This window comes from Miniopterus schreibersii (genome assembly GCF_964146895.1).
Source record: "Miniopterus schreibersii genome assembly, chromosome: 12".
In the NCBI taxonomy this organism is placed as follows: Eukaryota; Metazoa; Chordata; class Mammalia; order Chiroptera; family Miniopteridae; genus Miniopterus; species Miniopterus schreibersii.
The window spans coordinates 63,252,862-63,275,255 of NC_138112.1; the positions used below are offsets into that span (position 1 = coordinate 63,252,862).

The 22,394-nt window shown below is 56.6% G+C and overlaps 1 protein-coding gene across 1 annotated transcript in view; it reads left to right on the forward strand.

The window, feature by feature from the left end:
• The window catches only part of DGKZ (diacylglycerol kinase zeta), a 29,255-nt gene extending 6,923 nt beyond the window's left edge, over positions 1-22,332 (forward strand). Inside the window, 32 exon segments of the mRNA XM_081154768.1 lie at positions 9,098-9,111; positions 9,114-9,855; positions 10,185-10,293; positions 10,619-10,714; positions 11,041-11,118; positions 12,176-12,232; positions 12,646-12,714; positions 13,577-13,648; positions 13,750-13,866; positions 13,967-14,038; positions 14,377-14,472; positions 14,759-14,841; positions 14,943-15,003; positions 15,086-15,199; positions 15,296-15,436; positions 16,015-16,093; positions 16,284-16,339; positions 16,501-16,563; positions 16,668-16,741; positions 16,826-16,937; positions 17,320-17,519; positions 17,709-17,809; positions 17,926-18,005; positions 18,103-18,172; positions 18,316-18,356; positions 18,951-19,090; positions 19,964-19,995; positions 20,212-20,255; positions 20,734-20,854; positions 20,947-20,980; positions 21,222-21,321; positions 21,579-22,332. Of these exon segments, the coding sequence (XP_081010894.1) occupies positions 9,098-9,111; positions 9,114-9,855; positions 10,185-10,293; positions 10,619-10,714; positions 11,041-11,118; positions 12,176-12,232; positions 12,646-12,714; positions 13,577-13,648; positions 13,750-13,866; positions 13,967-14,038; positions 14,377-14,472; positions 14,759-14,841; positions 14,943-15,003; positions 15,086-15,199; positions 15,296-15,436; positions 16,015-16,093; positions 16,284-16,339; positions 16,501-16,563; positions 16,668-16,741; positions 16,826-16,937; positions 17,320-17,519; positions 17,709-17,809; positions 17,926-18,005; positions 18,103-18,172; positions 18,316-18,356; positions 18,951-19,090; positions 19,964-19,995; positions 20,212-20,255; positions 20,734-20,854; positions 20,947-20,980; positions 21,222-21,321; positions 21,579-21,695 (3,385 nt within the window). The 3' untranslated portion in view covers positions 21,696-22,332.
• Positions 22,333-22,394: the final 62 nt, after the last annotated feature.

The following is a 22,394-nucleotide window of genomic DNA, read 5'->3' on the forward strand; positions in this document are numbered from 1 at the left end:
ATGGTGTATCTTCAGCTTAGATGGTCTTTGCCAAATTGCGCTCCAGCGTGGTAAGCCTCTGGAGTTACTTTTTTTTAAGTTTCAGTAAACTGAGGAATTGGTTACCATGAACAAACACTTTCTCTTTTAAGCCTGGAACAGCCCCATGAGGAAGACGTAGGTATTTCCCCCATTTATCAGATGAGGACATCGAGGCTCAGGCAGGGTAAGAGACTTGGCGTGAGTTCATATAGTTGATCAGAGGCAGAACCCCTCTGGACCTTTAAGTCCAAATCCTCAGAAAAGATCACTCAAGAGAGATTTTAGGCACTGTTTCTGCCTCAAAGCCAGAGGGAAACACCCCTGTGTGGGTGCATGGAAGCCTGGGGACAGGGTGGGGTCCCAGGGGCTGACAGCTGATTGTGAGGATGGAGGAGGGAGCAACATGATCAGAAGGTTCAGAGGGGTAGTTAAATTTTGAATGAAGGATGAGGGGGGAATGCTGCTACTGGCAGATGGGGAATGAGAACCTGCTGCAGACACAGGAGAAGGCAACAAGGGGGACTGGTCACAAGAGAAGAGGGATGTGGGGGCCAGCAGAGGGTTTGTAACACTCCCAACAGGGGATTGGGATACTCGGAGGGAGACTTATCGGCATCCCATCAGGGATCGGTTTCAGTGTTTGCCTCTGAGACACAGGAGCTCAGCCCAAACCAGCAACTTGCCCACCGGGTGCTGGCAGGAAGGCCTCAGGATCCTGCTGGCCAGCTTCTGGGTAACGGTGCTGGTCTGAAACCCTTTACTCTCAGCTTGATCCATGAGGCTGAGCCTGGACCATTCACTTTTCCCTCCATTCACTCTTCAAACCACTTCCTGCACTTCTATACTCTGGGGATGCAATTACGAGCAAAACATGGTCCCAGGGGCTCACAGTCTGATGGGGGATACAGACTTGTAAACCAGCGCTGGTAGCCTAGAATAACCAAGAGAGGGCCTGAGCGTGGGAGCTGCTAACCCTTTGGGAAAGGGGGCTGGGGAGAACTTTCCAGCAGAGCCAATGTCTGAGCCAACTCTGAAAAGATGAGGCAGTTGATGAGGCGAGTTCACTAAGCAGAAGAGGGGCACTGTACTCCAGGTAGAGAGACTACAGTGCCAAGTGCACAGGCACAAAGGGACCCATGGTGCTTTGTTTGACAGGAGCATCTAGAGGTAGAGAGTGAGGGGTCGAGAGTATGGACCTGGAGCAGACTCCTGGGTTGGAATCCCGGCTCTGCCACTTATTGGCTGTGTGACCACAGGCAAGTTATTTTATTTCTTTATGCCTCAGTTTCCTCATCTGTAAAACAGGGATAATAACACTATTGTTCTGAAATTAAATGAGTTAATATTTGTAAAATTCTTAGAACAGTGTCTAGCACAGAGGAGTTATATATTTGTCAAATAAAACGTAAAAAGTGTGAAAAGAAGATGGAAGAGGAGCTGAGAGGCCTAGTGACTGCCAGGCCCAGGTCTTTGCATTTTGCTCAGCTGACAGTAGAGACCCAATCAAGGGTAAGTGGGCGCTTTAGAATGAATTCTGGTAGCAGTGGAGGATAGCTTAAAGGGGAGACTCTAAAAGAATGAGTCAGTTATTCACTCCACAAACGTTTCTCCAGGATCTGCCAGGAGCCAGACCCTGAGACAGGGACTCAGGACATGAAGGAGACACGGGATGTTTCAGCAAGGAGCTCAGAGTTAGGGTTCTCATCCAGCCCCCAAGCCCCTGAGGCAGCCCCTCCTTTCCCCTCCTTGCCCACCACCCTTACCCTGTGCCTTCATGTCACCAAATCCTGCTGTCCGGGTTTCATAAGGAAAACCAGGGAGAACATGGAGTGGCAATGGCATTCAGCCCAGAAGGGGGCCTCACCTGTCACTCTCCATGTCCTTTGGAGAGGAGAGGAAGGTAGTGGTTAAAAGAAAGGCTGTTGCCATCCCCTTTTACCCAACAAAGAGAAGTGGTCTGGGCCAGCCTGGGTCTGTGGTCAGTCCTTGGGTGTGGCACCTAAGGTGGAGGAAGCTCTTCTCTTCCCTTATGGCTGTGGCCCCTCCTCCACGGAATTCCCTGTTCCTTCCTCCTGAACTGATCAGTAGTAAACACTGGACTCGCTGCCAGGCACTGTGCTGGGCATGCCCAGATGCACTAGACCTTGCCCCAGCTCCCCAGGAGCTTGCGGTCTGGTGTGTGGGAGGAACGAGGCATATGGATTTGAAAGAATCAGGACTTCCAGGAGTCCAGTGGTAGAGGAGCCAAACGGGTAGTGTGAAGTTATCAGTGGGAGGGATGTATTCTTGGCTGGGGCAGCTGTGAGCAGGTGGGATTTTGATATGAGGTGGGGAAGGAGGCCAGTCAGTATTCCAGGCAGAAGGTAGGCCATGTGCAGAGACACAGCAGTGAGCTCAGGCACAGCCAGATTGGGGGTGGGGGGTGGGCAGAGAATAGGTTGGCTTGGTTAGAACCAAGGGTTTGAGTCAAGGCATAGAAGGCTGAGTTAGTGCCACGCCAGAGAAGGCACATTTGTCAGGCTGGAGGTTTTGAAATTTATGTTGGATCAGTGGTTTCCCAAGTATGGTCAAGGGCAGGGGACTAGACCCTTTAGGGGCTTGGTGAGGTCAAAACCATTTTCATAATAATACATTTGGAGCTGCCATGGTTTGTGCCCCTTTTACTGTGTTAATATTTGTACTGATGGTGCAAAAGCAGTGGTGGGTAAAACTGCTGGAACCTTGGCACAGGCCAAGGCAGTGGCCCTGACGTAAACTAGTAACCATTGTATTCTTCACGCCATACTCACAACAAAAAATGCAGTAAAAAAGTGTATGTCTTTTAAATACTCTGTGTAAAGAAATGTGAAATATGCATAAGGCACTCTAGACTCTAATGGTTGTCTTGAAAAGCACGTTTGCAAGCTGTACTTCAGAACACCATTTTAACTTGAAAGGACACCTGATAGACAAAGCTCTTCCGAGCTGGGTGTCTGGCAGACATTTTTTCAAAATGAATGAAGTGAACTTGTCACTTCAAAAACAGTATCAGTATTTGTTGCTAATGATAAAATGTGAGCTTTGGAGTGAAAATTAGATTTTGGAAACCTTGTATCCACTATCTAGAGGCTGACAGCCAGCTTCCCAGGACTTAAGAGTCTTCTAATGAGATCAGTAGTGAGGTTAGCAGGTGGGATTTTTTTAATATTGTATAATGAAATGTGTCAACATTTAGAAGATCTTCATAACTCAGTAAAGCAATATTTTCCAATGACTAATGCTTGATGTTACAAAATTCAAAATGCAGGAAGACCATTGAAAAGTTCATTGGTATGGTTTCAGATTCCACGTAGCCACTAACCTTTAAGAAACTACCACTTGTCATATTTTGATGTAGTAGCAAAGAAGACTGTACATAATTGCTTGAAAAGGCTATTAAAATACTCCTTCCTTTTCTTACTATATGTCGGTATGAGGCAGAATTTTCTTCATATACTTCAACCAAAACAGCATATCGTACCAGATAAATGACAGAGGCAGACAAGAGAATCCAGGCATTTTCTATTGAGGCAGACACTAAAGAGATTCCCGAAAATTAAAACATGCCCCCTTCTCGCTAATGTTCTTGTTTTCGAAAATACAGTTTATTTTTCATAAAATTATGTTATTTATATTAACATGAAATGGGCTTATTGTTTTTAAACAAATTAATAAATATTTTAAACATTTCTCAGTTTTAATTTCTAATATGATAAATATCAGTAGCTATAACCTGCATAAATAAAACCTTTTTGAGATCCTCAATAATTTTTAAGAGTTATAAGGGGAACCCTGGGACCAGGAAGCTTGTGAGCTGCCAGCCGGGAGTGTAAGGGGGTGGCGGCATTCTGGGCAGTGTGTGACATCGGCTGGCCTCTCCTGGACACAAGCCAGGGCAGCTCTGACAGGCCCCCTCAGCTGGGCTTGGAGACCCAGCTCAGCCACTTCTGAGCTGTGGGCAGTCACCAGCTTCCACAAGCCTCTGGTACCCTGTCCGTTCAGCTGGGACCACACTGCCCCCCTTGCCGGGGAATTATAAGCCTCCTGTCTGATAATGATTGTAAAAAAGTGCTTTGTAAGTTGTGAAACTCTCGACAGATATTTATCTTTGTGGGGTTTTTGTCTGGAGCCAGTGCTTAACTATCTCAGACACTTTCCCCAGACCCCCCCCCCCCAAAGCCTGTCCAGTGGGTGCGAAAGGCATTAGGTAGCCAGAAGAGGAGCCTGCCCGACCTCCACTTCTCCCTCCCCAGACCTTCCCCCCACTCCACCCCCTGAGCAGAGATAAGGGCTGCACTGTAGCTAGTGCCAAGTAGAGGGGAGGCTGTCACTCTGCCTGGAGATTGTGTGTGAGCAGGCGTGTGTACCCCCCCCCCACACACACACACACACACTGCTTGCTGCAGGGCCTGGAGCCGCCGCTGGGAGAGGAAGTGCAGTCGGTTACCAATTGGGTTATTTTCATAACGGCTGTCTCGGGCTGGGGGGAGGAGGGTGACGAGGGGGAGGGCGCAGAGGAGCAGCCACTGCGGCTGACTCTCCAAACTAGGACTTGCTCAGCCAGAAGCCAGCAGCCTGGAGCCGGAGCCAGAGCCCAGGCTCGCCTGCCCACAGGGACCCCAGTCCCCACCCACTCGCCCACCTCCTGCCTGCTGCCCTGCCTTCAGATCAGGTCAAAGGGGGCTCCCCCAACCTTTCCTTGCCTTCTGCTTCATCCCTCCTGCATCTGTCTGGGTGGGTCTGGGGAGGGGTGGATCAGGGTGGGCCCAGGCACCACCGTCCCTAGAAAGTCTCCTAAAGCTGATGGAAAGGGAAAGGGGAGGTGGAATGTCTGCCCCCAGCCAGGGCAGACCCAGAAGAGGTAAATATTACTGGCCTGATTGCCTCCTTTACCATACAGGCCCACCTGCTCCCCACTGTGCATTTTTGTTTGTTTTGTTTTTGGCAGGATCCCCTTAGTGAGTAGGGTGGGGAAGTTGGGACCTTGCCTCACCAGCCCCCAGACAGGCCTCCCTTTCAGCTGTCCCTACCTTGGATCAGAGCAGCTAGAGGGGGCTGCTGGGTGTGGGGCCTGCCCACTGCAGGGAGTGGACTTTCTGGCTGAATCCCACAGGAGGTTTTGTATGAGCACCCCTGGAGGCAGAGGAGTCCCTGGGGGCCAGGCCTGGTACCAGGGGCAGAGGACATTCCTCGTAGCATGAGCCGACACCCAGGTAGCTCTGGCTGCCAGGCTCTGTTCCTCATACTGTGGGTGGTAGCCACCCTGGGTACTCCTGCTTCCCTTTCTGGGTTCCCACCCCTGCCACTGGCAGAGACAAACTCCAGGTGGTGGCACGATCCACATGCCTGGTGTCTGCTGTGGGTGTAGGTTCTGCCACGTTCCTGCTCTCTGCCAGGTATTGTATTATCAGGTGCTTTACACCAACATCTCATCAGAACATCCCTTATGCCAACCTTCTGAACTCAGTGGTATCATCCCATTTTGCAGATGAGAACATTGAGACTCAGAAGGGTAGTTGATCAGCCCAGGAAAGCAATGGCAGATGCAGATTTCAAAGCCTCTGGGCTTTTCCACTTGAAACTAATGTGGAATGTGAGATAGTCTGGGCTGGAAGGCCAAGAGTCCTGTCCTTTCTAGCTGGGACGCTCATGCTGCCCACTCCCTGCTGGCAGCTGCCATAGCTCAGCTGCTTGAAGCCACTCTCCTGTTCACCAAGGGTGTATGGCCAGGCACCACTACGCCCGTCTCTCCCATGGCATCCTTTGTCGTCCTCAGGCCCCCAGCAGGCAGCTGGAGGTTGATGGGCCCATGAGTCCTTTCCCATCCTGTCCCCTCTGGGTGTGGTGTGACAGGCTTCCCCCGGGCTTCCACTGGGAAGCTGAGGGGCAGCCAGTTTGCTCTGCTGTTGGTGTTAGAACCCTGTGGGGCTGCCTCCAGTGTGTTGAAGGTGACAGAGCATGAGGTGAGAAGAACCTGTGGTTCAGAGCTGTGCTGTGGGGAAAGGCTCCAGGTCCAGGCAGAGAAAACGCTGGGACAGGCCTGAGGCCAGCCTGAGCTCTGACCAGACTCAGCAGAGTTAGGAAGTCAAGAGTCAGGCAGTTGCTGACCAGGGGACAGAGGTTTCTATGGAGACCAGAGGAACAGGAAGCATGGCATCTGGGCCCGGGAGGGGGCCGAGAGGGGGAAAGCATAGAGGCTTGGGTGCCTGGCAGGAGAGCTTGTCATAAAATGTCAAATCAGCTAGTCTAACAGCCTCCCTGACAAATAAGGAAACTGAGGCCTGTGAAGAGACAGCTTTGCACATGGTCACACCACACTGGGCCTGGCCTGTCTTGCTCCCACTTGGAGTGACTGCACCATCTGATAGCGGAGGAGACTCCTGGACAGCTGTGGACTTGGGGCTGCCCAGCAATGTGTGGGCCAGAGTGCTGTAGGAGCACCTTTAAGCTGCCCCCTTGTCCTGAAGTGGGGTGTGCAGGCGACCTCTTCGTCCTGGCCCCTCTTGTCAGTGTGGGTCTGGGACAGCATACGGGGCCTAGCCCTCAGCCCTCACCACTGCCCACAGAGCGCCTGCAGCACCTCCCCCCAACCCCCACTGACTGTGGCCTTTTGTTTTCTGGGTGACACTAGCATCAGGCGGTGTGGCTGGGTGACTAATCTCCAAGCTGGGCAGCTGTCACAGGGCAGCCTGACCAAGCGGGTGGGGAAAGCTGACACCCTGGGGGAGTGCTAGCAAGCCAGTGCCCTGGCAGCAATGGGCACTGGGCCTTCAGACTTCTCTCCCTGGGTACAGAGCAGACCCTGAGCCACTCAGACTAGGGTTTGGGTCCCAGTTCTGCCACTGACCAGCTGTGTGACCTTGGTCATATTACTGTACCTCTTCAAGCTTGTTTCGTCTTCTCTGTAATGGAGCCATTGATCCTGCCTGCCTCATGGGCTTGTCATGGGGATCAGAGATGGTGGTAAATTCAAGTGCTTAGCCCAGGGCCTGTCACATAGTAGGTGTTTAGTAAATGGGGCCCTTATGGTTCCCATTCTACCTTAGTCCCAGCCCCATGGCCCAAGAGGAAAGACCCTACTTCCACTGCATCTCTGGGGTGCAGACTTTACCTTCAAGTTCCAACATTGGCTGTACACTGACTAGCTTTAGACTTTGGGCAAGTTACTTCTTTCAGCCTCAGTTTCCCATCAGGAACGTGACATGAAACAGCACCTATCTAAGGTTGCTATGGTTTATAAAATGATATGTGTATTTACAAAGGGCTCAACACAGTGCCTGACACATGTGAGCACTCAGTAAATATTAGCCAGGATGATACTGATTTTAGGAAGCAGCCAAGAGCTCTCTACCCACAGAGCTTTTTCCTATCACCTGCAGGGGCTGGTACTATAACAGGCAGAGAGCTAGAGCCGGACAGCCTCGAACACTGCTCCCCCAGGCATGGCTGCCTGCACTGCTCACTGATCACAGGACTCAGGCCCTTCAACCCCAGTCTGTCTCCTCCTTGGTACCCCTGGATCCATCCAGGGCTCCAGCCTGACACTGCCTGCCCGGACTCACAGGGCAGTAGCAAATCAAAGAGTGAGTGGGTGGGTAGGTGAATGGGGGGAATAGGTGCTAGATGTGTAGCCAGACCTGACTCCTCAAGCCCACCATTTCCTACCGTTTTGTCCAGGGCTCCCACCCACTACGCCTAACTTCTGCCAGGCCCTCAGCAGGCAAAAGTATTTCTCCTGTCAGCCCCAGGCTGATGTCTCCGGCCATGACTCAGATCTCCCTATGGCTGTCAGGGCCCAGAAGAGCACCCGATGGAGGGACACAGGCATCCCTGGGCATTCTGGAGGCATCACCCTCCCTGAAGCAACTCCAGGCTTCTTGCCATCCCTCCACAGTTAGAGAGAGACAAGGATGCAGGTGATCCCAGTGGCCTGTGAAGAAGGGGTGGCAGGAGCAGGTGAGCTGGCAAAGGAGGCGGAGCAGGTGTTCAGGACAGGTCAGAGAAAATGGTTTGAGCAAGGATGGTCGCCAAGGGTCCTGCCTCCCTGGAGGTGGCTCAGGGCAGCTCAGTGTTTGGAATCGTGAGTTGGGGCTTCTAGCATTGGTCCCTGGGACAAGGTGCAGTTCACAGGCACCCTCAGTGGTAGAGCTGGAAGGGTTTTCACAATCACCCAGTCCTTCCACACATGGGATGTCTGTCCTGTGCCTCAGAGTGAGACATAGTAGCCTAGTTCCAGAAAAGTTCTTGCTGTCAGCCCCTCAAATACAGATACGCACACAAAGCCAGAATCCAGAAGGCTTTTCTTTTGGCTTCCCACTACAAAGCCCTCCTGGGTGAAGACCGAGTGGCTTCTCTCCCTGCACCTGCCTCTCCAGTTCTCTGAGGGCCTTGTTTCCCCAGGGTCCTCTGATCCCTGAGGCAGATGTCAGACCCTCTCTGTTTCTAGGTGCCACTCAACCTCACCCCAAGTCTGGGGCTGAGAGAGTCAGGGAGTCTTACCAAGACTGAGTTTCTTTTCAGAGAGCCTTGTTTTATTACCATGGCTTGGTTTGTGCGATGTCCCAGGAGGGGATACCTAACCCTAATCCACCCCTTGCTGGTAGCAAAAGAAAGACCTGGCAAGAGGGAGAGCCTTGCCCTCTGCCCCTTCGTCGTCTAGGCCAACTCCGAACTGGAACCCAGGACTGCAGACTTCGTTTCCTTTTTCTTTTCTTTTCCATCAGCTTCAGGCAGGAGAGTCGAAATCCTTTAGGCCAGGACTTTGTGGATTGTGGTGCCTGGACTGGGGAAGCCGGGATAGGTAGCTGGAAGTGCCTCCTCCCCATTACTCCTGGGATACGCTAGAGGTATAACTGGGGAGAGCATCAGTGCTCCCAGTAGCGGGAAATGTGAACTCCCCTGAGGATTCTCTCAAACTCCCTATTTACTGAGTCAGAGGCCATAGTTACCCCCCCCCAAGTGTCTCCTCTCAAAGGGCAGAGCTGTGACTGGGCTCCTGGGCACAGAATGGGCCATGCCCAGCCCAGCTCCTGATGCTCCTGGTCTCTGTGCCCAACAGACACCCGCCTGCCCCTGCATGGAGACCTTTTTTAGGAGACACTTCCAGTGGAAGGCACCAGGCCCTGGAGAGGGGCAGCGGCGGCCCGGTGGTGTGGGGCTGCCTACCGGCAAGGCCCGGCGCCGCTCCCCCGCCGGGCAGGCCTCCGCCTCCCTCGCACAGCGGCGCCGCTCCAGCGCGCAGCTCCAGGGCTGCCTCCTGAGCTGTGGGATGCGGGCCCAGGGCTCCAGCCGCCGCCGCTCCAGCACCGCACCCCCAGCCCGCAACCCCCGCTTCATCGTGGGTGAGGTGCCCACCCCACGACCTGCCACTGTTGGGGCTCAGCTTCTGGGTGCACCCCTGCTGTTGGCCGGGCTTGTGGGCATGAGTGAGGAGGAAGAGGAGGAAGAGGGGGTCCAGGAAGGGAATGTGACAGTTGCAGCATTGAGTACCACCCAGCGGGATACCAAGAGACCAGGGCCATCCCCACACCGGCCCCTGCTGCCCCTGCCCCGTTGCCTCCGTGGGCGCCGAGCCTCCTCCCACCTGCTCCCTGCTGACATGGTGTATGACCGCGCCCTCTGGGGCCTGCACGGTTACTATCGGCGCCTTAGCCAGCAGCGACCCGCTGGCCAGCACCCTGGCCCTGGGGGCCGAAGAGTCTCAGGCGCCACAGCTAGCCCCATGATGCCAGCCCGGGTCCGCCCACTCTCCCGCAGGCGCCAGGTAGCCCTACGGCGCAAGTCGGCTGGACCGCAGGCCTGGAGCGCCCTGCTTGCGTAGGTATAGCGGCGGCTGGCAGGGCCAATGGTGCAGCCTCCAAGGGGGCTGGTGTGGAGCAAGGGCCTCAAGGCTCTGCCTGGCCTGAGGGCTCCCCACTTTGGAACAGCACACCCCAGAAAGGCTGTGAGGGAGGCTGAGTCTCCTGCAGGAATCCTCTCAGAGTCTTGGACTGCTGCTGGGTGGGGGTCCTCTACTTTTCCTGTTGCTGCCCTTGTCTTGGCCTTGGGTTGAGGTCACAGTGAGGGCAAAGATCCCAGGTGGGAGAGGGAAGGAAGCAGAGTCGACAAAAGTGCTCAGCTGGCCTCAGCTATCTCCTTTTCTATAGGAAAGCCATCACCAAGTCGGGCCTCCAGCACCTGGCACCCCCTCCTCCTGCTCCTGGGGCCCCGTGCAGCGAGCCAGAGCGGCAGATCCGGAGCACTGTGGACTGGAGTGTGAGTGGCTGGGTGCTTGGAGGGGCAGATGGGTACCAGTCCCCACCAGGCTCTGGGCCACAAGAGCATTTGGAAGTGGAGGTACTATGAGCGGCTGTGATAGGAGCCTGTGGGCCTGTGGGGTCAGGGCAAGCCTCCTGGGGTGGCCACATTTGAGCCAAGTCTTCAAGAGTAGGGGCAGTGGAGAAAACAGGGTGGAGCAAAGTAGATCAAGGTGACTGGAACATGTTTGTCTTTGGGGAGAGAGGGTTGGTGAGCCAGGGCAGGGGCTGACTGGTGAGCTGGGTGGCAGGCATGCACTGAGTGTGCCCATCCCATGCTTTAGGAGTCGGCGACATATGGGGAGCACATCTGGTTCGAGACCAACGTGTCGGGGGACTTCTGCTATGTCGGGGAGCAGTACTGTGTAGCTAAAATGCTGGTGAGTGAGCTGTGTGCAGCACACTGCCCCCTGGTGGCAGAGCCAGATCTAAAAGCCTGTAGGCCAACCCCTGCTGGCTCTGCAGCTGCAGCCCTTCCAGGGGAAGGTAAGGACAAGGCTCTCGCCTGAGCGCCCTCCTGTGGGCTACCTGAGGATGGTGAGAAGAATAGGAGCTGTGTCCAGATGCCAGGAGTCAGTAGTGGGGGTTCCTGGTACACACAGAGGGCAGATGTGCTGGGGCAGATGTGAGGGTTTTTCTGCCAGCCCTTGAAGCAGCATCCTGGGTGAAGCTACCTGGTGCCTCAGGGGCCCTCTCTTTCCTACAGCAGAAATCAGTGCCCCGGAGAAAGTGTGCAGCCTGCAAGATCGTGGTGCATACCCCCTGCATCGAACAGCTGGAGAAGGTGAGTATGGTTGCTCAGCCTTTCTCGCCCCTCCCCTTCAGGTGCTGAAGCCATCTCAGAGCACACATGTGTCTGCACACACATACGTTACTCAGCATCGCCTGCCAGGCGTGCCCAGTGTGCAAGGTGGTGAAAAGCCAAGGACCCTCGAGCCAACATGCCCGCATTTGAATCCTGGCTCCCCCTTTTATTAGCTGCTATACCCCACTGCCTAGAGTGGGGCACATTGACTGTTACTCGACAGGATGAATTAATGAACCATGGCCATGGCACCATTTTATCAGTATCCAACCTAACACTTGGAAGGGACCATTGCCTTGCTGAAGCTTCATAACTCAGCTGTGGCTGGCACAGCCCTGTGTAGTCCCAGAACCTGGCTCTGTCCCCTACACACTGCTACTGTAGAAACCTTTCCCAAAGCCCATTGTCCACAGTGTGTCTGCAGCTGGGGGCATGGCTGGGCCCTGTGCTTCTACAGGGAGGCAGCAGAAACACTGGGCAGGAGGATCCAGGCAGAGGGTGGCCAATCGGGGCTCCCGAGGCAGCAGAGACCTAGACCAACATACGGGAAAGCCTGAAGGACCAGGAGTGGCACAAACGAGGCAAACATGGGCAACATCCCTCAGCCCCTGACTCGTAGAATAGTTTCCCTACACTTTGCTAAGGTTGAAGCAGGCACAGTTAGGAAAAGAGAAACAAACACAGCCTCAGGCATTATAGACCTGTTACCATCCCTAAAGTGAAAGTCAAACCTGGTTTCCACAGATTAACTAAAGGTCTCCAGGGACCAGTCAGCACAAGTTAACTCCCAGTCCTTTCCCCATCCCAAGATACTGGGCAGAGAAAGGAAAGATTCCTTCTGGCTAATGGAGAGGATGCAGGATGCAGGAGGACTTCTGAGAGGTGGTGTCTCACGTTCTGAGGGCTCCCGGCATAATTTGGAGCTATCCTTACCTTGTGAGAATAACTCTGAGTGACCATTTCCTACAGGGTTGGCCATACGCCTGACCCCAAAGGGAGGTTCTGACGTTTTGGTGATCACTGTAATCTTTCACAGATAAATTTCCGCTGTAAGCCATCCTTCCGTGAATCAGGCTCCAGGAATGTCCGTGAGGTAAGTGCCCAAGGTAGTTTAGGGGCAAGGAGACACCAAGTTCCCTGAGTGGACCCCTCTGCAGTGTCCCCGAGTGCCCCCAGAGGGCTCAGCTCTTTCTAGGCTGCTCTGGGACCCAGGGAAGTACAAAGGATGAGGCCCTTAGAAGGCCTCAAAGAGGAGGCTCTGGCTGGCCAGACCTGCCGAGGGGTGAGGCACCTTGTGCCTCCATGTGCCTCTGTCCCTCCTCTGAGCCTTAACCCTGCTCTGGACCACAGAGAGAAATTTCCAGCCCCTTCATCTCACACACAGGACTGTGGAAAACTTCCTGCGGCCCCCATTCCTCTTACTGATATATTGAGGGGTGCAGGCCATGCTCAGGGCTTATTTCCTGCACCCCTCACTCCAATGATACCTCTCTCCTCCTCTACCAGCCAACCTTTGTGCGACACCACTGGGTACACAGGCGACGCCAGGATGGCAAGTGTCGGCATTGTGGGAAGGTGAGAGGCCCTGCCCAAGGAAGTCAGCTGGCCTGCTGCCCACTGGACCTGGGCCCTGTGCTCCATGCTGTTTGTCCAGTGTGGCCTGTCCATCACTGTGTCCCTAGAGTGCCGAGTCCCAGAGCTCACGCAGCCGGGTCGAGTGCACAGTCAGTTTGAAAATGCCCTGGTCTCTGGGCTGAGCAGGAAAGCAGGGAGGAAGGGTTTCTTCTAGTGCAGTGTCTGGACCGCTTTGAGGTCATGAGTGACCCCTCTGAGAATGCTGTAGACTTGACCGCTAACTCAGCAGATGTTTGTTGAGCGCCTGGTGGGTATGGAGCACTGAGCTGGGCACTAGGTTCCTGCCCTCCTGGAGGAGGGTGTGGCTCGAAGACACAGTGCAGGTGGTCCTCCCAAGCTCTGTCCACAGTGATTTTGTTCACTTCTTCGTTGTTTATCTGTCTGTCTGCCTCAGTAAGTGTAGGTCCTGAACAGTCTAGGACCCTTGCCCCCCTTTCCTCCATGGACTCTCAGTGCCCAGCACAGCTACTGGCATGTAGTGCCCCCAATAACTGCAGTGCACCAGGGACTGACCAGGGGCCTGGCCAGGTCTGGGGTCAGGAAAGAGGGCTCTGTGTCAGGCAGGAGTTAGCTATGGGCCTTCCCCAGCAGATCTTGCGTGCACACTCAACACTTTGCAATTAACCTCAGAGGCACAGGCCCCTGGCCAACCCTTCTTGCTCTAAGAGCTTGTTTTATAGTTTTTTAATTTTTAAAAATGTGCTCAATTTCCCTGGGTGGAGAGAGGCTGACAATAGAAGAGGGGCTGGGTCTGTTGCTCTGGGCCCAACTCCTGGTGCCCCAGCCACTCTGTCCACCCTAGGGCTTCCAGCAGAAGTTCACCTTCCACAGCAAGGAGATTGTGGCCATCAGCTGCTCCTGGTGCAAACAAGCAGTGAGTAGTGCTCACCCTGCCCCGCAGTCCGTTCCCTTGCTGCACTGGGTTGGGGTTCCGGGGCTCAGCTCAGCCCAGCTCAGCTACACCCCTCCCTCTAGTACCACAGCAAGGTGTCCTGCTTCATGCTGCAGCAGATCGAGGAGCCGTGCTCCCTGGGGGTCCATGCGGCCGTGGTCATACCGCCCACCTGGATCCTCCGTGCCCGCAGGCCCCAGGTGAGTCCTGCCTGCATCCTTGACACTCACCACACACTTGGGGTCTGCCAGCCACCCCAGCCTACCCCCCTTGTCACCAATGCCCCTGCTTCCCTTGCAGAACACCCTTAAGGCAAGCAAGAAGAAAAAGAGGGCGTCCTTCAAGAGAAAATCCAGCAAGAAAGGCCCCGAGGTTAGACCTGAGGCCAGGCGGGCGGCTAGAGGGGACAAGAGAGAGGATGGGTGGGCGGCTGGAGGGGACAGGAGAGAGGACGGGCGGGTGGCTGGAGGGGACAGGCTCCTCTCTCCTTTCCCCTCCAGCCACCATTGGCTCAGCCTTTGCTGGGTCACTTTGGGCTCTGGGGTCCTGAAGAGGGTAGGAGGTCAGATCCGAGTAGCCTGTCTATGGCCAGGCCCACCGTAAGGTCTGACCCAGAGGTGGTACATGGTGGGCAACAAGGGTTACTGCTGAGCACAGGGTAGGGTCCTCCAGGACAGGAAGGAGCCTTATGGGCTCTCTCTGTCTCCCAGGAGGGCCGCTGGAGACCCTTCATTATCAGACCCACCCCATCCCCCCTCATGAAGCCCCTGCTGGTGTTTGTAAACCCCAAGAGTGGGGGCAACCAGGTACGTACAGCCTCCTTGCTCCACAGAGAGCCTGGAGGGAGGCGTGGGGCCGAGCTTCCTGCCCCCTCCTTTCCCCAGAACCCACAATTATTCCCAGGTTCCATTTCAGACTTCTGCCCCATCTTTCTTTCCCAGGCATCCTGGGAAAAACCTTATCCTATCTCCACCCCCTTGCCCCTTATTGGGCCTGGTTCCCAGAACGTCCTCCCTGTGCTTCTCACCCCACCTCAGCCCGCCACCTCTGACTGCCTCCTCCCTGTCTCTCTTGGCTCCTGGTCCCCCACAGGGCGCAAAGATCATCCAGTCCTTCCTCTGGTATCTCAATCCCCGACAAGTCTTTGACCTGAGCCAGGGAGGGCCCAAGGAGGCGTGAGTACTGGCCAAGGCTCTGTGGGGACAGTGGCAGGGGCTTGCCTGGTGCTCAGGGTCTGGCCCACATACCCTGACCTGTTCCTGTCTCCTGACCCCAGGCTGGAGATGTACCGCAAAGTGCACAACCTACGGATCCTGGCGTGTGGGGGTGATGGCACGGTGAGTTCTGCTTCTCCTGGGCCTGAGCCTAGGCCTGGGCCCAGCTGGCCTAACCTGGCCTCTTCTATTCTGTCCCCTCCAGGTTGGCTGGATCCTTTCCACCCTGGATCAGCTGCGCTTAAAACCGCCACCGCCTGTTGCCATCCTGCCTCTGGGCACTGGCAACGACTTGGCCCGCACCCTCAACTGGGGTGGGGTGAGAGCCCACGGGAGGTGGGGCCACTAGGGGTGGGCTGTGCAGTGGGGGAGGCCTGTCCCCTGGAAGGGCTCAGTTTCTGCTTCCTCCCACCAGGGCTACACAGATGAGCCTGTGTCCAAGATCCTCTCCCACGTGGAGGAGGGAAACGTGGTGCAGTTGGACCGCTGGGACCTCCGAGCTGAGCCCAACCCTGAGGCGGGGCCTGAGGAGCGTGAAGAGGGTGCCACTGACCGGGTGGGTGGGCCAGCACAGGGGCAGTGGGTGTCGGGGTGGAGGGGGCTCTCCACATCTCAATGTCTGGGATTCCTAGGAGAGTTAGGCTGAGCCCCACTTTCCCACTTGCTTGTTCTGGAACTTGGGTGAGTCTCTTCATTTCTTTAAACTTCAGCTTCTTCACATCTATGCAGTAGAAGTAATGGTGCTCATCTCACAGGACAGTTGTTATTCAGCCACTTGGCAAATGTTTACTGAGCACCTGCTGCCTGCCATGCGCCATTCTAAGCAGTGAGCAAGACAGTCCCCGCTTATGGAGCTCCTGCGGAATATGGCACATGGGGGAAGGAGTGTTGGGGAAGAGAATGCCAGTGGGATGGGGTGCTCTTGTGTACAGGGCACCTAGGGGAGCCAAGGGGGCAGAGGCTGAGGTGGGCAGGTGAGCTGGGAAGAGCTTTCTGGTGGATCCTGTGAACTGTAGGAAAGGCCTCTGAAAACACGGGCTGAGCAAGCTCGGTGCTCCTGGGCTGGGCCTGGGCCTGGAGCAGGGAGGTATCTGTGAGGCCTGACCCTCATGCTGGTCCTTGACCTTTTTCCAGCTGCCTCTGGACGTCTTCAACAACTACTTCAGCCTGGGCTTTGATGCCCACGTCACCCTGGAGTTCCACGAGTCTCGAGGTTGGCAATCTCCTGCTGAGGAGGCAGTGGTAGGCTGGGGAGGGAGGGACACGAGTGTGTCCCTGAGAGGGTCAGGCCTTACCCAACCAGTAAAAGGCATCTACTCCCACCCCTCCCTCACTACCCCAGCCTGGGAAGCCCAGCCCTCCCAGAATAACTTTACTGTCCTCCATTTCTTGTCGCCACCCAGAGGCCAACCCAGAGAAATTCAACAGCCGCTTTCGGAACAAGATGTTCTATGCCGGGGTGAGTCTGGGTCTGCCAGCCCAGCAACATCCCTCTTCCCATGCCCGCCTGTTCTGCTACCCATGTCCCCTACCCACCTGTGTCTTCCAGACCACAGGGCCCCTGCCAGGCAGGGTGAGGGAAGGTCTGTTACTAGATAGTGACACTTCCGTCTCCCACAGACAGCCTTCTCTGACTTCCTGATGGGCAGCTCCAGGGACTTGGCCAAGCACATCCGAGTGGTGGTGAGCAGACCAGGCTGCCAGCAGATTGGGCAGGCCCAGCTGGGAGGGAGGCTACCTCGGCACCACATGTGTACCCCCACCTCTCTCCCCATTCCTGCCTCTAGTGTGATGGAACTGACCTGACCCCCAAGATTCAGGACCTGAAACCCCAGTGCATTGTTTTCCTGAACATCCCCAGGTGAGGAGGGGCAGGCTTGGTGTGTGCCCTGCTGTCTCCATCCTAGGAGACTGTCCTCTGAAGCCCCGTGTTCCCTCCCTCCAGGTACTGCGCAGGCACCATGCCCTGGGGCCACCCTGGGGAGCACCATGACTTTGAGCCTCAGCGGCATGATGACGGCTACCTTGAAGTCATTGGCTTCACCATGACATCCCTGGTAAGTGCGCCAGCTTGGGGCCTGCCTGGAGCCCCAGCTCTGCTCTGTACCCGGCCCCGTCCCTATAGTCCCCAGAAGCACGGCTCCAAGATGGAAGGGGGAGAGAACTTCCCTTCTTTGGCTAGGGGCTCACTGTCTCCTGACTTAGAGTATCTTTCAACCTCTCTCTGACTGGGGAACACTTTCATCAACCCCCTCTGACTGGGGAATCACTCCTATCTCCTCTATCTGGCACTTGCCCTTACCTCCCCTCTCTGACTGGGGTCTCACTCTCCCTCCGGTTGGGGTCACTCTTCTCTGGCCAGAGCCTCCCTGGCAGGAGCAGAGCTAGGAGCCCCATCATGCGGCCCTGGCCCCTGACCTGAGCCCTCTGCACCCACAGGCTGCACTGCAGGTGGGCGGGCATGGTGAGCGGCTGACACAGTGCCGCGAGGTGGTGCTCACCACATCCAAGGCCATCCCGGTGCAGGTGGATGGCGAGCCCTGCAAGCTTGCCGCCTCGCGCATTCGCATCGCCCTGCGCAACCAGGCCACCATGGTGCAGAAGGCCAAGCGGCGCAGTGCCACCCCCCTGCACAGCGAGTATGTTTTCTTCACAGCCTCCATATGCCCTGGGCCCAAGACCAGACTCTGCCCCTTTCTGAGCCTTGGTTTCCCCAACTAGAAAGGTGGCTAACAGTCCCTCTGCACCAGGGCAGTTGGGAGGGGACACTTGGCTAGGTTCCTGGGCGGGGCCCTTGCCGAGTTCCCTCTTATTGCCCCTGCTCTCAGCCAGCAGCCAGTGCCCGAGCAGCTACGGATCCAGGTGAGCAGGGTCAGCATGCACGACTATGAGGCCCTGCATTACGATAAGGAGCAGCTCAAGGAGGCCTGTGAGCATCACGCGGGGCTTGAGGGGTGGTGGGGAAAGGGGGGCTGAAGAGCCACTGAGTCCCCTGTGGGGACAGCGGGATGTAGCCATCTGCTAACAGCCTGCTCTGTCTTCCAGCTGTGCCACTGGGCACTGTGGTGGTCCCAGGAGACAGTGACCTAGAGCTCTGCCGTGCCCACATCGAGAGGCTCCAGCAGGTGAGGGGCAGAGGCGGGGGCCCAAGCCTGCCCTGCGCTGTTTCCTCCTGTTCCAAGTTCTGTCCTCACCCAGCCCCGGCCTTTCTTCTCTCAAAAGGAGCCCGAAGATGCTGGAGCCATGTCCCCAACATGCCAGAAACTGTCCCCCAAGTGGTGCTTCCTGGACGGTGAGTGCCCCTGAAGGGCCGGCTGCTGGCAGCCCCAGGCCATGTCCTGCCTTCTCCATGGGGGGCCCTGGGTGAGGGCAGCAGAGGACCTGGGCTTGGACAAGGGCCCCTATATCCTCAGCCAACTCACTGTCTCCCCACAGCCACCACTGCCAGCCGCTTTTACAGGATTGACCGGGCCCAGGTGAGCACTCGCAGTCCTACTCTATCCAGAGCTGGTTCCAGGGCACCTGGCATCACCTCTCTCATTAGCCCACCTCTCCAAAGACAGGCTCACCTCATTCTCATATTCTATAGTGCGTTCACATCACCCATGTCCATGGATAGGGCATGGCCCTGCCCTCCAGACTGGGGTGCACAGGGACGGTACCCACAGGAAAAGGGAGCTGTGTACCCAGAGTTGGTCTTGCTGGGTGGGGTGAGAGGGCCTCAAAGTGCAGGTGCCATCCAGGGAGACACAGAAGGAAAAAGCACATCTGGCCAGGGGCCAGGTTGCCTGGGAAAAGGTTTATCAGTGGGAAGGGACTGGCAAGCTGGTGGGCCCAATACACAAAGCTCAGTGCCTGGGCTTGGGTGGTGGGAAAGAGGAGGGGTGAATAGAGAGGTGAGGGGAAGAGGGACTGGCAGGGCCACTTGTCTGGCTGCCTGTCAGTGTTCACACCCATAGCAGAGGCTTCTCCAAGTCTGCTAGCCCTGTGGCCCTTTTACCCTACCACCTGCTGCCCTGGAAGGCTGTGAACCTCAGCCTGACCCTCAGCCGTGGCCTCACTACCCACAGGAACACCTCAACTATGTGACTGAGATTGCACAGGACGAGATCTATATCCTGGACCCAGAGCTGCTGGGGGCATCGGCCCGGCCTGACCTCCCAACCCCCACTTCTCCTCTCCCCACCTCCCCCTGCTCACCCACACCCCGGTGAGTCCTGAGGCTCCTCCAGTCCCCTGGCTTTAAGTCCTACTTATAAGCCAGCAGCTCCCGAAGCCCTACCTTCAGCCCCAGCCTCTTCCCTGAGTGCCAGCCTGACACTCCGCCTGGCTGCCTTTGTGGTCTCCACCAGCTCCTCCAGCTGACTCATTCGCACCAACTCAACCCGGCCAGCGACCTGGGCTCCCTCCCTGACTCTCCTCCCATCCAGCTCTGACCTGACCTTTCAGCAGTCCTGTCAGCCCTCCCCACCACCTGATCATACCACCCATCCAAGCCACCATGCTCCTGGCCTCCAGCTCTCCTGCTCCCCAGCCTAGGACTTCTCCCAGTACCCGCGGTCATTTCAGCGTACACAGCCTGAGCCTGCCCTCTTTCCTCCTTCACCACCACAGTCCAGCCCCGCTCACCTCTCGGTTCTTTGAGGCCTCAAGTTTGCCCACCTCTGCACTTGCCTTTGCTGCCTCAGACCCTTCCCGTTCTTCACAGAGCTGCCCCCTTCATTCATACTTCCACTTGGGGGTTCCCCCCCAAGGGAAGTCTTCCTGGGAATCCTGTCTGAAGTTGCTGTTCAATTACACTACCCTGTCCATCTCATATTCTTCATAGTACTTCCTGCTCTCAAAAGACTCTATTTATTTGTTTACTTGTTTGTCTCCCTGGCTAGAATGTAAGCTCCCTGAGAGCCAGTTGTCCGTCTGCGGTGTTCACTGCTGTATCTCCAGTGCCTAGAACAGCACTTGATATGTAGGAGGCACTCAATAAACCGTTGAAAGACTGAAGGGTGCCCCTGTTTGGGGCTGGGAGGGTAATAAGCTGGCCTGTGCTGTAGCCGTGTCACGTCTCATCCTGCTCTGTTTGTAGGTCACTGCCAGGGGATGCTGCACCCCCTAAAGGTGAGGCTTCTCCCTGGTCATAGGAATGAGGTTGGTGGGGAGGTGGGGCCGTACACAGCCTTACGCAGACATAACTGTCAAGGTCCATGTGGTTACATTCACCATGAGCCCAGCCCTCGGCACACATGCCCCAGCAGCCCCCTTCTCTGTATGTTCCCCCCCCAACACGAGCCCAGGCCTCCAGCCCTGGAGTGTAACAGGCAGGTGTCCCTGCAGGTGAAGAGCTGGTTGAGGCTGCCAAGAGGAACGACTTCTATAAGGTACTAGTGCCCTGGCTCCAGCTACTTGCCCTTGGCAGCCCCCTCAGGCACTGAGAGTGGTGCCTCTGGGTGGGCCATGAGCTTGCCTGTTCAGGTGCAGTCATCTGTCATCATCTTGCCCTCAGCAGGGTCTCTGTGGTGATTGTCCCATTCTGCCTTTCCCCTGTCCAGCCCACAATCCGTGTTCCTTCCTAGGGGCTTCCTAGCTCAGTCTGCCTGTCCCTGGTGCTCAGAAAGGAGCGAGTGTTAGAGGAACTGCAGGCTCCAGGGCCTGGTTGTCAGTGCTCCCGGGGAGTCCATGGGCACTTTGGGTGAGATAGGCCCTGATGCTCCAGGAAGACCCCCAGCGGCCCCTAGAGAGTAATGTGTATGAGCACTAGTGTCAGGCCTGTGGCCTGTGTGTGAGTTGGGGGGCGTTTCTGTGGCTGGAGAGGGTAGGCCAGAGGAACCCCAGCCCTGCTCTGCCTCCTGCCCTCAGCTCCAGGAGCTGCACCGAGCTGGGGGTGACCTCATGCACCGGGATGGTCAGAGCCGCACACTCCTGCACCATGCAGTCAGCAGTGGCAGCAAGGAAGTGGTCCGCTACCTGCTGGACCACGGTAAGCTGTGCCACTGGGGCACCCTGGGCTGAGCCAAGGTGGGAGGAGGAGAGGCTGCCAGGCATCTGAACTGCCCCTCCCCTCTCCTGCAGCCCCTCAAGAGATCCTTGACGCTGTAGAGGAAAAGTGAGTATCTGGCAGTGCAGGACCCTGGTTACCCTGGAAACGGCCCAGTCTTCATCTGACCCCTCATGTTTGGTCTGGTGGGAGCCCATAAACCCCAAACCCTGCCACATCTGTCATCCTCTGGGCCACACTCCCTTACCCCTGGGCCCCAAACTTCCTGTCCTTTCTGATGGTCCTGGGGAGACAGATGGGAGGGCTTAGAGGACTGGATGGGGTCCACAGCCAGCCCCTTTTCCCCCAGCGGGGAGACCTGTTTGCACCAGGCCGCCGCTCTGGGTCAGCGCACCATCTGCCACTACATCGTGGAGGCAGGGGCCTCGCTCATGAAGACAGACCAGCAGGTGAGCAGACCGGCAGGGCAGGCAGGGAGTCCACGAAGCCCCCAGCCAGTGCTCCCCCAGACTCGGCCCTTGTGAGGGGAGCCTCAGGCGAGGGCCACCTCTGGGGATTTGAAGCTGTTCCTCAACCTTAAGAAACCTGAGCCAGCAGGGGTGGGGCTGGCCTGGCCGGCCTGCTGGGCCTTCCCTCCCCCACCGGCAGCCCGCGGGAAGAGGGCCTGCCCTCTCCTAAGCCCCATCACAGCTCCTCCCTCCTCCAGGGCGACACTCCCCGGCAGCGGGCAGAGAAGGCTCAGGACACGGAGTTGGCCGCCTACCTGGAGAACCGGCAGCACTACCAGATGATCCAGCGGGAGGACCAGGAGACGGCTGTGTAGCTGAGGCCAATGCTGAAGAGGGACAGCACCAGCCAGAGCAGGAGCCCCCTCCTCACCCACCTCACTGCCACATTCCAGTTGGGCAGCCACGGGGGGACCCATGCCCCAGGGAAGGAGCCCCTGCTGTCCCCTGAGGAGCCACCCAAACTAGGGCTGGACTCTGAGGAGCTGGAGCATCTCACCTGTGCCCCTGAGCCCTGGCCTGACCTGGAGGCTCACAGGAGAGCAGGAAACTGGACTGGACTGGGCAGGCCTTCTGGGAGCTGGGGCTGGGCCACTGCAGGGCAGCCCTCACTCTCGGTGGGTGCCCTCCCTAGAGTTTAGGGACCAGAGGAGGAGGGCAGAGGGGCTTGAAGCTCTGTCAGGGAGCCTTCCTAAGCCACCTGGTCCTCAAGGGCCCCTACTCTGAGGGTCCTGGAAGCTCAGTCCCACTCCTACTCTGACACCACTCTTCCCAGGGCTTCCTCCCAGAAACCTGGAGCCTGCTGCATTTGCCTGCCCGCTGCCCTGCTTGGCACCTACCCCACTGACGTTCCCCAGTCATTTTGTCAAGGACTGTGTGGCCTGGGGGTTGGGGTGGGGCTCTCACGGTGACTTGTTTACAGCTGGGTGTGACTCAGTAAAATGGTTTTTTTTTCTTTTCTGTGTTTCTTTTTTTGCGGGAGACAGAGGTCTTAGAGCAGCAGCGGGGTCTTCTTC